At 41.2% G+C, this 15176-nt stretch overlaps 1 protein-coding gene across 1 annotated transcript in view; it reads left to right on the forward strand.

The window, feature by feature from the left end:
• Nucleotides 1–345: 345 nt before the first annotated feature.
• Nucleotides 346–15176, forward strand: part of LOC130835217 (cGMP-specific 3',5'-cyclic phosphodiesterase-like) — a 65874-nt gene continuing 51043 nt past the window's right edge. The window contains exon 1 of the mRNA XM_057706617.1: nucleotides 346–574. Within this exon, the coding sequence (XP_057562600.1) occupies nucleotides 453–574 (122 nt within the window). The 5' untranslated portion in view covers nucleotides 346–452. The remainder of the gene's footprint in view (nucleotides 575–15176) is intronic.

Genomic DNA, 15176 nt, shown 5'->3' on the forward strand with positions numbered 1-15176 from the left:
CTGGAGTGGGACGCTCAGCGAACACACACACCCACAGTCACCTTTGCGCGCTCGTCCGGAGCCGGCCGGCACACAGCGCACCCCAGCGGCCGCGTGGCTGCCTTCTCGTCCTGGCCACTAGGCTTCCGCAGAGCTCGCCAGTCGCCGCCGCGCGCGCCTCGGAATCTGGGGACTTGAGAGCCTGCGAGAGCCAGTCTCAGCCAGACCCCAGGGAGAGCGCGGGGCTGCGGCACCCCGCCCCGCCCGCCACACCTGGGAGCGGTGAGGACCGGGAGAGGCGGGACGCGGCAGAAGGCTGGCCCGGTGCCTGAGCAGCGCTGCCGAAAGCCGGCCGGACTGGAGCGGGGCGAAGGGGGAGGGTCTCGAGGCCGAGTCCAGCTCCTCCGAGGGAGGGACCCCAGCTGGGGTGGAAAACCTGCACGGGGGAGCCGCAGAGACGCGCCGCGCTGATCATGGAGTGGGCCGGCCCCGGCTCCGCGCGGCCGCAGCAGCAGTGGGACCAGGAATCGGTCGAAGCGTGGCTGGACGATCACTGGGACTTTACCTTCTCTTACTTTGTTAGGAAAGGCACCAGGTAAGAAGAGGACCCGTGGAAGCCCCGGCCGGGGCATGGAGCGTAACCTGGGGCTGATCTCTGTCCCTTATTGAATTTTCCCCTTCGTTAACCATTAAACAGTCTCCACTCTCAGGCCCTTTGCCTTTGAAGTAGGGCCGTGATCCTGTTACGGTGTAGAGACCTCGACTTTAAGGCGAGTACAGCCGAAAACCCCAAGCGTCGGATTCGATCCAACTTGCACAAAGTTCAAATCCAAAAATGAACGTGCCGGACCCCCCTCTCCCTCCCTCCCTCCCCCCAACACGCTGGCAGCCCTGGTATTCCCTGGGAGCAAGACTATTTTCCTATGCCTGCGCTCACGGGCCTTCCTCTAGCCCTTCTCTAGCCTCCTGGTTCCCCTAAATCTCCTTAGCGAAACCAAAAACAGTTTTTGAGCCCCTTCCCTGCCGCTCCGGAAGCACCATTTCCAATGCTCCTCCCCCGTCCCCCTTCGCCCCGGCCCTGGCGGGGCGGGGAAGCCCGGGTAGGGCACGAGACCACGAAGAAGCCCCAAGGGCAGCAACATGCCGGAACCTTCCCAGAGTGAGTGCTGTCGTTTTTTTGCCCCCTTCCAGTCCCCTGGTTGTCCCGCGCTCCTCCTCTCGGCCGCTTTTGCGCGCAAGGCGGCGCCGCCGAACGGGCTCCGTGGAGGGGTTCGCGGCGCGCACACAAAGGACGGCGCGGAGGCGCGGCGGGGAGCGGACCCTGGGGGGGCGGGGGGTGACAGGTCCCGCGGCCCGGGACAACCCCAAAGGCCAGCTCTTCCTGGTCCGGAGCCAAGCGCCAGGGCAGCTGCTGCGGAGGGCGGGCAGGAGAAGAGAGACTATCCTTCGGGAGGCGGCTGCTCAGCGGGCAGTCGGGGCGCGCGTGGGAAACGCTCGCAGGAGACTTGGAGAGGAATCGCGGCTGAAGCCGAGGGGCTAGGAGGGCGAAACGCAGAGTGCCCGGCGGCCGGGTGCCCCGAAGCCGGGGGAGTTGGTGCGAAGCCCGGCCGGCCGCTGCGCGCGGAGTGGGGCTGACTCCAGACGCACCCCTTTGAAGGAGGGGCCGGGATCTCGGCGTCGCCGGCTCCCGGCGGCGGCCCTCGGGCAGCTGGCGCTGGCCGCCTCTCCGGGAGGGAGACGCGAGCGGGGCGGTGATGGTGAAGGGGCCAGCCGGGGCTGGACGCTGGGCTCCCACCCGCCGGTGCACCGCCGCGACTCGGCCGGGCGCTCCCCGCCAGGGGGCGGCGCAGCGCGGGGCGAGCGGGCGGCGGCGGGCGGCGGCGCGACGGCGGGGGCGGTAGGGGAGCCGGCTTGGAGTCGCTGGCCTCCCCTGGGCACGTCGTCGGCCCCCAGCCCCCACCCCCACGGCGCCTCCTCGAGTCCAGGGTCCGCCGACGCCGCCTCATCTGCATCTCCAACTCGCCACGTTTGCTATGTTGCCTTTTGGAGACAAAACAAGGTACTTCCTTAAGCATCCTCCCCCTCTTTCCCCACTTTCCCCGGGGGCGCGGTGGGGGCCGGGTGCAGGGTGCTTGCACCCAGGTCACACCGGCGGGGCGATGCTTCGTTGAAAATGTGCTCTGTGACATTTCTGTCTTCCTCTACCTTCCTGCAGATGTAATACTCTGAGGTCTTAGATGGGACGCTTTTTAACTCCGTTGCTCCTAACGAATGTTCAGTGGGTGTCGATTTGATCACTTTTGGGGGATTTTAACAGGCGATGGCTCTGGACAGATCTTATCTCCTCTGTTTAATTACTCAGCCTGCCTTTTAAAATCCTCTTCCCGCTTTCGCCTTCTATCAAAATAGTAAATCTGGAGCGAGCCAGGGGATAAATCCTGAATGGAAAGTGGTTCCCTTTCGAAGGGCACTTTTCTGCGGGTTTGGGGTGAGGCACTAAGACCATCCAGGTCTGGAATTATCGATTGCTGGGAGCCAGCAGTTTTGAGAGGTCTCCTCCTCCGAGGCCATCTGTCCCCATTTTCCTTTCACCCTTGTATACTTCCAGCCTTCCGCCCTTAATGAATTATAGCGCATAGTATAATGCGGAGTGGGCAGGAGAACGGGGCTGATATTTTAAATGTGTAGAGGGATGTTCTTTAGGCAGATTATTAAGAAAGAACAAAATTATTTATTTTAAACTCAGCGTAAATGTCCTTTTTCTTTTTTTCTCCCCTGTCCTTTTAAAGACATAAACTTGGGATTGTTTGGTGGTAGCTTTTAACTCATACATAACAACACTTCACTTTGAGAGCCCGCCAAAAGTTTGAGAGTAACTTTTTTTTTTGGTTTTTTTTTGTTGGTTTTTTTCCGGAAAATAAATTGAATGAGTTGTTACATTTCTTTTCACATTACTTTTTTCTCCCAAATAGCATAGGATTAAAATCCCAGTTCTCAAAATTACACTGCTTAGCGTAAAATGTAGATCATCTGAGACTTTGTTAAAGATTTTCTCTTCAGTTAGGGTTTTTATATCATAGTTGATGTGGACAATACGCTGAAACGCTTTCTGTGGTATCTATGTGTGTGTATGTAATCTTGGGAGAAGAGTTTATGTTGAGTTCAAGTTGAAAAACGAAAGTGTAAGATAATCAAGAGTAGTGTAGGCCCTCAGTTTTAGGAGTTATACATAAAGCGCTGAAAGTAGTCAGTGTGAAGAATATAATCTGTCTTGTCTGTAGCCAGAGATTTTTCACGGAACAGTACTCCAGTTTGGGCTTCTATTTGATGGCATGACCTGGAGACACAGAATGAGAGGTTGAACATTAGCAAATTATAAAAATGCCAACCTGCTGAACACAGTGTGATTCACATGGTTGTGGTAAAAGCTTATTGGAGACACTTTGTTTACAGCTGTTTTTTGTTGTGGTTTTTGGTTTTTGGTTTTTAACGAAAAGCTCACATTACTTTGCTTTTTCCCCTTTTGTTAGACTATGTATAAAATGAACACTGTATGTGATTTGGGAAAGCCTTGAAAGAGAATAGTTCTGTAGAGGCATTTGGTGTGTTTTAAGATTTAAAATAAATTTGCATTCACTTAGAATGGCCAGCTGTGCCTGTAAACAGGCTGGTTGGTAGAATTATTTCTACCTTATATGATTTAATTGTTGTTTGACATTCATGCATGCTTCTCTGTTCTCTCCCCAAACTGAATGGTCTGCACTCAATAGTAAGTCATTGAATAGAAGGAAGGTTCTGGCCCTCCTTAACTCTCATGTAAACACCTGTGAATTTTGGTTGACCTTGAAAGCAATTATCGCTGCTATATTTTACATTATTTCCTATAATTATCTTTCCTTAAAAGCTATAGCTTGTAGCACACAAATAGATGCTTTTTAGCAATCAAAACCTGTTTCAGTGAATTTTGAGAGTGTCAGTTGAACATTTCATAATATAATCTATTGGCATAAAAATTAACTTGAGACTAGTAACTAAAACCTATGGAAAACTTCCACCCTCGCTATTATAGAAGACTTTGCAGTCCTGCAGGTTTGGGATGCTGTGTTCATTAAGGGCTTTAATGCTTGTACATTCACAGATGGAGCCTTTTTGGTGCTAATGCCACTTTAACAGCTGTTGTTATTCTTGACAGCATATTAGAATAATTTATCTTTCATTAGTTACTAATCAGCTCTGTGATTGTGGGCGATGTTTTTGATCCTTTAGTATTGTAGGGGTAATATGATTGACTTTTATTGCTTTGTTTTGCACTAGGCAAAAGCTTGAGAATATTTGGCATATACTGGAAATAGGAGATATTAAGTGAGGACAACTTTTTATGACTACTTGGATCAAAGTCCAGAAGCAGAAGTTTTACACTCCCATGTAGTTTTCTATGCTAGACTTTTTATTTGACATTGCAAAGCTGTGGTGAATTAGTTGATGTTTCAGGTCCTGTGTTTGGGATTTTCTTTTTCTCTTTCTTTCTTTTTCTTTTTTCTTTCTTTCTTTCTTTCTTTCTTTCTTTCTTTCTTTCTTTCTTTCTTTCTTTCTTTCTTTCTCTTTCTCTTTTTCTTCCTTCCTTCCTTTCTCTCTCTCTTTCTTTTCTTTCTTTCTTTTTCTTTCTCTTCCTTCCTTCTTTCCTTTCTTCCTTTCTCTCTTTCTCTCTCTCTTCCTCTCTATCTCTCCTTCTCTCTCTCTTTCTCTTTCTTCCTTCCTTCCTTCCTTCCTTCCTGTGTCTGTCTCTTTCTGTGTGTGTGTCTCTAAAAGCTATAACCTTTTATCTGCATGATATTTATCTTCAAGTCAGATGATGGGTGTAAAATAAATCTTGCTATTCGATCTTAAAAATGATTGTTTCTGTGATCATATAGGAATATAAACTTTTCACAATTTTCAAACGAGTTGCTAAGCATATTTTGTTAAGCAGTCACTAATACTGAAGATAATAAAGTCCTGTGGGCATTGACTCAGTCTGGCTTTGATATTATTTCTATTTTCATTATGGTAATTCTGGTGTAATAATGTCCTTTTATCCGTGTATTGCTTATGACCAGGGTCCTTATAGCCAGCTCTAAGACACCTTTTAGTGCCCTAAAAGTACTCATGTGGATTGAATTTGCATAGGATTGAATCTGGAAGAATCCATAGGAGCCCCTGAAATGTTTCTCATTGCTCTTCTATCACCAGTGTTCTCAGGGTTTCATATTCAGTTCCATTTTGAAAGCCCCCAATACAAGATCATGATTCCTAAAACTGTGGCAGAACTAATCAGTGGCAATTAGTCATTCAAATCTATTTGCTTAGTGTAACACTTAAATAGGCTTGTAGTACAATTCAGTAGCTTTTTTTTGTTTTTGCTCTGAAGATCTATAGAGATTGCCAGTATTTTCTTAATATTGTTTTCAGTACCTAAAGATGAGCAGATTTTAGCATTTTGATTATGTTGTGCAACCCAATTTCCTTTCTAAATAGTTCCACCTGAAGAAATGACTTGAGTCTGGTTTCTGATACGATTTCTTTTAAAATATATGAAAATGCTTTCAAGTTGTATGGGTAAAGTTTGTACCTTCACCCTTATCTGATTACAGAGAGTATGTCTTACTAAGATGCATGCTTCCCTTCTTCTAGATTTGAAAACACGAATTAACCTAAACATGCTTGAACTTCCTAATACTTTTTAATAATGCTTGGGAAAGAGTTCTTTCGTGCGAGAAAAGTCTTTAAAAAAACTGCTTGGTATTTATTAGTTTGTCCCTCAAATATTTTTCAAGCTAACAATTTATTAAACCCCTAACTGTTGCGTTGTTAGATTTTTTCTTTGTTCTCAGGGCTAATTGTAGGATAAAACCTCTTGCTTTGGTAAGGGCTTCAGGGCAATTAAATAAATCACTGAGTTGATTGATAGTGGACGGTTGAAAAATGACTAATTTTTGAATTTAGACTGCACACTAGCTACTGACTTTGCAGGACTTCCTATGAGATTACTTTAGCTGGACAGATGTTGATTCAGTTGATCAATGTTACAGCTGATTGATGTGGCCTTGGAAATATCTGTTAAATCAGATTCTCAGTAAAAAAAAAAAAAAAAAAAAAAGTGCCTACGAATTACAACCTAAGAATAAAAATTGAAGAAACTCTTTCCACATGAGTCATTCGTTTGATATTTAGCTCTGTAATCTTATTTACTGACTTGGTATTCTCACTTTATTTTGAATCATATTTTTTTTCATGGTGTGAGTGCTTTATTCATTTTCTCTAACTGGTAGGAATTTCTACTTATTGCCAACTAAATATTTAAGGCAGGTAAGGTAAACTAAGTGTTACGTTCATAAGAATCATCCTGATGAATAGTCTAAAAAGCTTTATAAAAAGCCTTCTGTATATGGATGTATACATAGATGTATATATACACATACCCCATTTGTAGTTTGTAGTGAACGTGCTTTTTAAAGTCTTAGGTGCCATTGTTAGCTTCTGTATTCTTTGAGACCTTTCCCTTATTTCTGAATTGTAAAGTAAAATTAACTTTTTGCAAATTGTCTTCTCGGAATAATTTTATTATATCTAAACTTGAGAAAGAAAAGATCCCTATCTGATCTCATATCCCTGGTAATAATTATTTTTTAAAAAGTCATCATTTCTACTTTCTGTTGAATAAGTATACTGAGGTTATAAGAAGAGAAAAAACCCTGATTTTTTAAGCTGATGAAATAATTAAAACACACAGGATCTTTGAACTGTAGAGTTAGAGGAGATCATGTCCAGTGTTCCTCAAATTTAAGTAATGTTTACCTTGTAAGAAAGACATTCTTATTGATCCCCAGTATCTTCGTTAAAAAGCTTTTGGTCACAAGTGACAGAAACGCATCTTAAACTCATACAAAATTAACTGACAATTGACATTCCTGGAGTTTGGTTTGGGTGTGAAATTCACCTGATGAAATAATCTTGTCAACATTCTTTTTGTCTGTATATCTGTCTAATCAATCTTCCTTCCTTCATTCCTTCTCTCCTTCCCTCCCTCCCTCCCTCTCTCCCTCCCTCCCTCCCTCCATCCCTGCTTCCCTCCATCCCTTTGGCCCTATGCAGCTTTGGCTTTATTCTCAGGCAGGCTTTCTTTGTGCACTGGAAAAGTTTCTTCTTGGCAAGTTTATGTGGGTCTTAAACTTCTGATGTTTGAGAAGTACCTTCTTACCCATATCAGTCATCTCAAGATTACTTGGCCTTGCTTGCATGACTTGCCTGCTCTGGACCTGTCACTGTGTCAGGAAGAATAGGGGTGTCTCACTACTTTGCTGGGGCAGGTTGCCCATAGTGTGATACCTCAGTGGGGGAGGAGAAATTCCCCAAAGAAAGTGATGTCAGCACCTCCAGAGGTTCCAGAGATCTGCCATACCTAGTACTGACTTTCTCTTATTTTAATGTTAGTTAAATGTGGAATTCTTAAGAGTAGGTATAAGTTAATCCTAGTTATAGCAATTATACAACTAATACCAAAAAAAGTGTATAAGTTAATTATGAATTAAGTGATAAAACTCTAGCCAAATGTAAATTGACAGGCTTCATTAAATCATCCTGGTAAGGGTGACTGTGGCCCTGATTCCCCTGCGGGGGTCTGGTGAGGTCCGCTTGCCTTGGCTGCAGTTGCCTCCTGATGATTGTTTCTCCCAATGGGGCCCTCTTAAGAGTTGTGAAACTTTTAGTCCCATAGCACAGTACACCAGCTTTGGGGTTTTATTTGGCTTGAAAGCATATTTGCATATTAAATCTACTTTTTTTTCTCTTTACCCTCGAACCATTGGGCTGCAGTGTGATTGTAAACAGAAATATAAACTTGACAGCTAAAATTGCAGGATAGTATTTGGTTATAAGGTGGTCATCCCAATCATTTAAAGTATATGTCTTTTACTTTTTTTTTTTTAGGTTTTAATTGTCATTAGTGTGAAAACGCAAAACTGAAGCATTTCCATAGAAAAACTACAGATCTTCAAAACATACTTGCTTTGGACTGTCCTGGCTTCTCGTACCTTAGATTGAGACATGCCAATCTAGTCCAGTCTTTCCCATATCTAAGCTGCAAAACAAATCGGTTTACATATTTACAGTATAGATTTTGCTTATTAGGTTTTCTTTCAGATGTAAGCAGGTTTTCCATGAAAGAACATTTTTCATATATGTGATTGTGAATGCATGGAAAATTATAAAACATGTCTCTTCCAACTCTTGGTCAAATTTGAATGTAAAAATATGAAGCAGTTGTGCATTTTATTTATATTTGGTCCCAGTAAGCGTCTCAGATGTTTTCATAGCTGGAGAACACTTGGGAACATCAAATAACTTTAGGCAGCATTTGTTTCTAAACCATGCCAGAAGCAAAGGAACTACTCACTGTAACATCAGAGTAGAGATTATTGGAGGAATCACTTGGAGGTGTCCCAGATCGCCCCTGTTTCATTTAATACCCTGTTATAGTATGTGAATCTTTTATTCATCCAAACCATTGCTTTTTTTTCTTTCCTTTTTTTTTTTAATTGAAGTATAGTTGATTTACAGTGTTGTGTTAGTTTCAGGTTTACAGCGAAGTGATTCATCTTTTTTAGATTCTTTTTCATTGTAGTCAACCATTGCTTCTTAAAGGGGATGCTGTTTGGCATTCGGTAGTGATACTTTTTGTTGTTGTGAGAAACTGTTCCGCGTGTTGCAGGATGTTTAACATCCCTGGGCCCCAGAAACTAAATGTCAGGAGCACCCTGATTATTGTGACACACATTTCCACATGACCCCCAAAGGCTGGCACCACTACTTGGTTAGGAGCCACTGTTCTGAACCCTTTAAAATTTACTTCTATTTATGGTGGTTAAGGGGCCCAGATAAGATAGATTTAAGCTTCAACCCCAGAACTACCGCTTTCTTAAAAGTACCTTTAGGTACTTTATTTGCTTTCCCTGCAAAATGGGAATAATAGCATTGACTTCTAGTGTTCTTAAGGAATTTAAAGGAACTAATACATATTTCCTTATCTTTTTTAGACTGATTTTCAGTAGGTTACTGTTTATTTTACTGAGAATCATCAGTGCCTTAATTATAATTGCAAACTTTGAGAGTCACCCCCTTATTCTGATAAGTGGGAATTAGAACAACAGAACAGGGACTTAATAGACTTTGTGTCCTTCTCATTTTTTAGATGAGTTTTTATTAATGGTTGGAACAGAACCTTTTGTGGATTGTGTAAGGTACTGGAAAGGGAATTGAAATGGGAGGCCAGACCTCCTGCCTGTGTTCCCAGCTTTGTGACTGGCCCAGGTTAATAAATCTTGGCTTTAAAATGGGAGATAGGAGGGGGTGAGAAATCAAAGCAGAGAAATTCATAAATGAGTTTAACAATCTCTTTCAGCTCTAAGCATTCTTGATTCTCACCAGGAGAGCAGAATATCAGCTTCTCAGATTGAATAGTTTCCTTCTTTAAGTATTTTCCAAGTATGAGTGGTGGATTTAGGTCAATTATGCAAACAACACAACTAGAACTGTGTAAAATTAGGATCCAAGAGCAGAAGAAATATCTAACATTATATTTTATGTGAGTTATTTTTACGTTTTTCCTACAGATCATTTTATCACATTTCCCTATGTTATCAACCATCCCTTTTTAGACAGGAAATTAGTGTACTCTTTGTAATTCTGGTTTTAACTGGTTAATTCCCATCAGTGATGGAGAAAGACACTGGAGAGAAAGAGAAAGGGGTCATGTTTTAATAGTAGACTTAAAAACATGATTGTGCACTGTGTTTGTGGATCATTCAGGGCCTGTGACTTTTTCCTTTGTTTTGTTTGAGGCACCCTGCAGATCTCTGTAATGTTACTCAAGGGTAACATCCTTGAGGCCCAGATATCAGCCTACCTATAGAATTCCCCCAAGTAAGCCCCCTTGGGTGGGAACTAAAGTGGACCAATTTTAATCCCCAGATCTCCTGTAGCAGAGTGTTAAAGCATTGTTTTTATCAAGTGTTGATATTTAAAACCATTCTCCAGTTTAGAGGTATGGTTGTTATGAAATATTGCTATGGTTTTTATCATAAGTAATTAGTTGTATATTTTATCACATTTGTTGTCAAACAGTTTTATTATATCTGTGATGTTTTGAAAAACTCATCACCGAAATTCTATAACTTATTTTTAAAAATTAAATTCTGAGTAGTAATAGAAAGACAGTGATTTTTCTCAAGAAACAAAACACAACACTGTGCAGCTCTTAATCTTTGTGCATTATTCAGAAAATTATGTCATATGTAAGTGTAGTTATTGGTCTAGGGAGTCTATGTTTTTTCAGTTCTAATTTGAGAAAATACCAACATTGAAACAATTTTTTTTTTTTGCACAAGTGTTTCTATAGAGAAATTAGTGCTTTTAACTAGGAGCTTAAAAAGAAACAAATGAGTAACATCTCATTATTCTGTAGAAACCCATGAATACATTATTTTTATTTTTACAAAATAAATTTTGAAAATATATTTCAGTTAATGTTCGATTAACTTGGGAATTTCCTGGTGGTCCGGTGTTTAGGACTCAGTGCTTTCAGTGCCAATGGCCCGGGTTCGATCCTTGGTCAGGGAACTAAGATCCCACAGGCTGCATGGCGTGGCCAGAAAAAAAAAAAATTCAGTTAACTTAAAAACAGTAATGACCACATATTAAACACTGTGTACTAGACTCTATGCTATTACTTTATAGGCATCATTTCCCTTAATTTTCTGAAGAACGCTATGAGGGTTAATGCCATTATCTCTATTTTATAGAGAGTGAATAATGCGCCTGAGGTCTTATCTCAGAAGCAGCTCTGGGGTTGAAGCCTCAGTCTGTCCCACCAAGAGCCCTTACCCACCAATCTCTACTGAAGTTCAATATTCAATATTAACGGAAGCAAAGCAAAGACTCATAGATTTAATGTCGTGAGGAATTTAACTCAGGAAGAGGCTAAAGTTTCTCCTAGGGCCTCTTAATGTGCAAGCACGTTACTAAATGAGGTGCCTAAAGACTTTGCCCAAGTGGGTTTCGTTTCCATATATAATTTTAGAGTATGAAAAGTGGGACCTCGCCAATGACATTTTAAAATAGAATGGCTGAAAACTTGGGTTCTAGACTGTTACCATTGTATTTTTAGTATTAGAACACAAATACCCTAAGTACAGTATATTTTCAAAGAATTTTTATCCTCTGATACATTATTTTAGGCAAGAGTACGAAACACATTAAACTAGTTGCTCTACAAGTAGATTTCATCTAATTATATTTTTAACCCGTGAGAATTATGTTTACATCAGAATTTTACACTGCTTTGTAAATTTTTCTTTTCCTTACTTTTCTAGATGCCAGGAAATAGTCTATAAAACCTAGACAAAGTATTTAAATTATTTTTCCCTTTCAAGGCATCTGGAATACTGAATATGTACTTTAAGGTATTTCTGTCTTTTTAAGATGAGTGAGCACAGTAAAAGCTATTGCTTCGTGGAGCCCCTTTGTACACAGTTGCGAGTGCATGTGTGTTTGTGTGTGTGTGTGTGTCTCCCTTTTGCTAACAGTCTTTGAAATGGTATGTGAGAATTTGCATCCCACTATGCAGTAAGTTTTGCATATTCTATTTAATACTTCTAGATAGTAAGCATTTGGAAGAAGCTATGACTTGTTTAGATTAGTGGGAAATTTCTAGAACACAAATTATAAACTGTAGTTTTCCTCCCTGAGATAGGTAATAATATTGAGTGAAAATTAGAAATTGCAAAAGGGGGAAAGTTGTCATTCGTAACAGAGTATGTACCATCATCTGGTGACATTCCATTTTTTTCAATGGATATTACTAATCAGTGTATAAAATTTTTGTAGAATATGAGATGAAGCATAGCTCATATATAAAACTTAAACCTATTTAAATATCCCATAAAAAGATATTCTTAGCTTGGTACCATTAAATTTAATCATTAACTTAATTGAATCTATCATTTTAAGAATGATACACTTTTCATCTTCTTTAAAAATATGAGCACACAGGATGTGTAGGAATGAAACATGTAGCACTTTGTTTCTACCATGTGTGTAATTTTGATGAGATAACTCTTTGTTACAACCGTTGTAAAAAATGACAATTCACCTCCTAGGCTTTCTACCCCCCAGAATTTCTTCGATGCTTTTTTCTTATCATTCACGAATGAATGTATTCTTTCCATTTCTCTGTGTATTACCAAAGATCCCAAATGCCCGACACTGGAAATGTCAAGCTCAGCCTTTTCCTGCAGCAGCTGCTAGAACCTGGCCGCCTGGCCTTTTGAGTGCATGAACTCATTTAGTTTTGTAGGGTGCTCCAGCCACAATGAACATTGTCTTGAAGGATGCAGTGCCGTTAGGGCTTTACAGAAGCCTCCTGAAATCCAAATATGTTAAACGTTATTCCTCATGACACTGATTTTTGTATTAAATCATCATTGCACGGGTGGGACTCTTGAGCTGCAAGCGTCTTCAGTAAAGTAGAATACTAAGATAGTAGACTTCTGATTGGATTCATTGTTTTAAGAGATTGGGGGTTTAAAATCCAAGTCACATTTGTGATAACTCATGGCACGTTTTGATCAGCTTCCAGTGGCTGTATTTCCGGCTCTCTAATTAATTTCAATCTTTTGGGTTCTTTACTTGCTCAGGAAGGGAAAGGATCCCTTCGTGAGCCCTGAGCAGCATCTCTGGTACCTGTACGTTTGAAAGCACAGATGGTATTCACATTCATGTTACCTGAGTGAAGTAACTCCCAACATTGATTTTGGCACCCTCCAGGGTTTCTCCAGTTATTTTAAGACATATTGTAGAAGTTTAAAAACAAAACTACGTCGAATTTACCCATTTTAAAAAGGTGTATAATGCAACTCATTTATGAGGTGAGAAATTTTGTGTGTAATAAAATGTGGAAGGAAATAACTGACTGGAGAATAAGAAAACAGATTTCGGTGAGGAGAGAAGGAATGACTTAGACGGGGTGTTAAACATCGGGATCTTGTCATCGATGATAAATTCTTGGCGTTAATTTTTATTGCATTTCCCTTGGCTGTGGGTTTTTTTCAAGGGTCCAGGGCCTGTTGTCCTTCATTAATCAGGGCCTGTTGTCTCTCATTAACAGCCTTGTAAAAGTTAAATCAACTCAAAGACTTCAAGAGGTCTGTTCTGCTTTCGATTGCAGGGCAGTTAGCAAGGACTTGCTGATACCTGAAAGCAGAGTCACTAAGTTATCAGTGCTTGTAGGAGAGGGTAGAATACCTTTGTGGAACGTGCATCCATTTTGTTCTTTTCGTTCAAATGGCGAGGATGTAACTTATGTAGAGTTATGATGTAACTCTTCTTTTTAGAGAGAGAACTCAGTGGGATTCTATAATGAGTGACAATCTGCAGTATCTGCTTTGGACAAGTACTCTGGATGCTCAGGGTGCAGGTAGTCAGCCTGTTTCCAAACCCTCTGAGGCCCACTCAGCCTGTGGGCCTGTACCACCAGGAATACAACCTTTTTCTCCCTCACTTTCTCTGATTCTCTTGGCTGGACTTTAGGAGGGAGTGAACAGCCATGGCTCCTTACCCCAGCCCTACGTCTCCACTGGAATGAATCCTAAGGGTCTAGGAGATAGCAACATCTTCAATATATGGAAGAGATTTTGAAATGCTTCCACGTGCGTTTTCTAACTTGACTCGCACACCAACCCTGTGCGGTGAGTGAAGGAGGAAGACGTCTTTTGCCTGTTTAAAAATGAGGAAGCTGAGGGGCAAAAGGAGATGACAAGAGTTGACCAACCTAATCCTCATCACCTACTGGCCCGTTCATCATGTAAGCAGGCTTCATGACCTGTTCATATGGCTGACCGTATGTACAATGAAGAACTTGTACTCTGGAGAAAATGAACTCCAGAGAAGTTGTGATTGGTTCAGCCTCACATCTGTGTATTCTTATAGTTGGAACTAGAGTTCTCTCGTGATGGCCAGTTTGGTATTCTTGGCTTCATACTCTGCTGAAGAAAGTCAGCACCTTGTGCTTCATGAAGAAGTTAGAATAGGCAGTATTTCCCCTATTATACAGAGGATGAAATCGAAACTCAGAAGAAGAAAATTGTTTGCCACTGGTCACAAATCCCATTGGTAGCAAAAGCTAAGATACAGATTGGAATTTAGGATTTATGGCTGAAAAACACAGCTTCTCGGGGTGTGGTTGTAAGTCCCAAGAGTTTTTAGCACTTAGTCAGCCTCCCCTTTATAAGTAGATTGCAGTTTGTTTTTTCTCTATTAAATATATGGTATAGTTTGGACAGTAAAATGAAAAAGCTTGATTTAAGGAAGACTTTTATGCCACAAATTATTAATCCAAGAGCTTTCAAAAGGTTCAGTTATCTTACACAGGATCCTTTGTGCTCTTTCAATGATAAAATTAGTATTAGTGATTTGATAGCCTGGAGCTCATTAGCATGCTGCATAGAACCTGCTTTTTTCTTTGTTGTCTACCTGCCAACAGTTTCACTTGGGAAAAATAGAATATCGAGTGACTAGTGTGGCCAGCTAAAATATAGGACACCCAGTAAAATTTGAATTTTAGATACTGCTGATATTAAAAAATTATTCATTGTTTACCTGAAACTGAGTTTTAACTGGATATCCAGGATTTTTATTTGCTAAATCTAGCAGCCCTGAGAATTATTCTTCTCTTGAACACATTTATTATATATTCTTTTCAGTGAATCATTTTCGGTTTGTAAAACATTTTATGCTTTCAGAGAAACATAGGCATGGGATTCAGTCAGATTTTTTTTCAGGACACTATCCTTAAGAATCTTGGTTCTCTGAATCCCTTGAGGCAGTGTTTTTACCTCAGTGGTTAAGTGTGCTGTCCTTTTATGATCTGGATGGAAAGAATTTAGTTAGAGGATGTGTATTATAGGTGATTTTATTTTCTCTATGCCTTGTGTGTTTAAATTTGATCTTTGACTCTTTCAGATGCAGCTAGACATTATGAAGTGTCTTCGTGACAAACATTGATGTTCTGGGAACTTTTAGGTTCTTGTAGGCCGTAAGACTTGGATTAGGAGACCCAGATTTGATTCCAGGTTTTGTTACCAGCTTGCAGAATGTGTTTGGTTCAG

Source organism: Hippopotamus amphibius, chromosome 13 (genome assembly GCF_030028045.1).
Source record: "Hippopotamus amphibius kiboko isolate mHipAmp2 chromosome 13, mHipAmp2.hap2, whole genome shotgun sequence".
NCBI classification, from domain to species: domain Eukaryota; kingdom Metazoa; phylum Chordata; class Mammalia; order Artiodactyla; family Hippopotamidae; genus Hippopotamus; species Hippopotamus amphibius.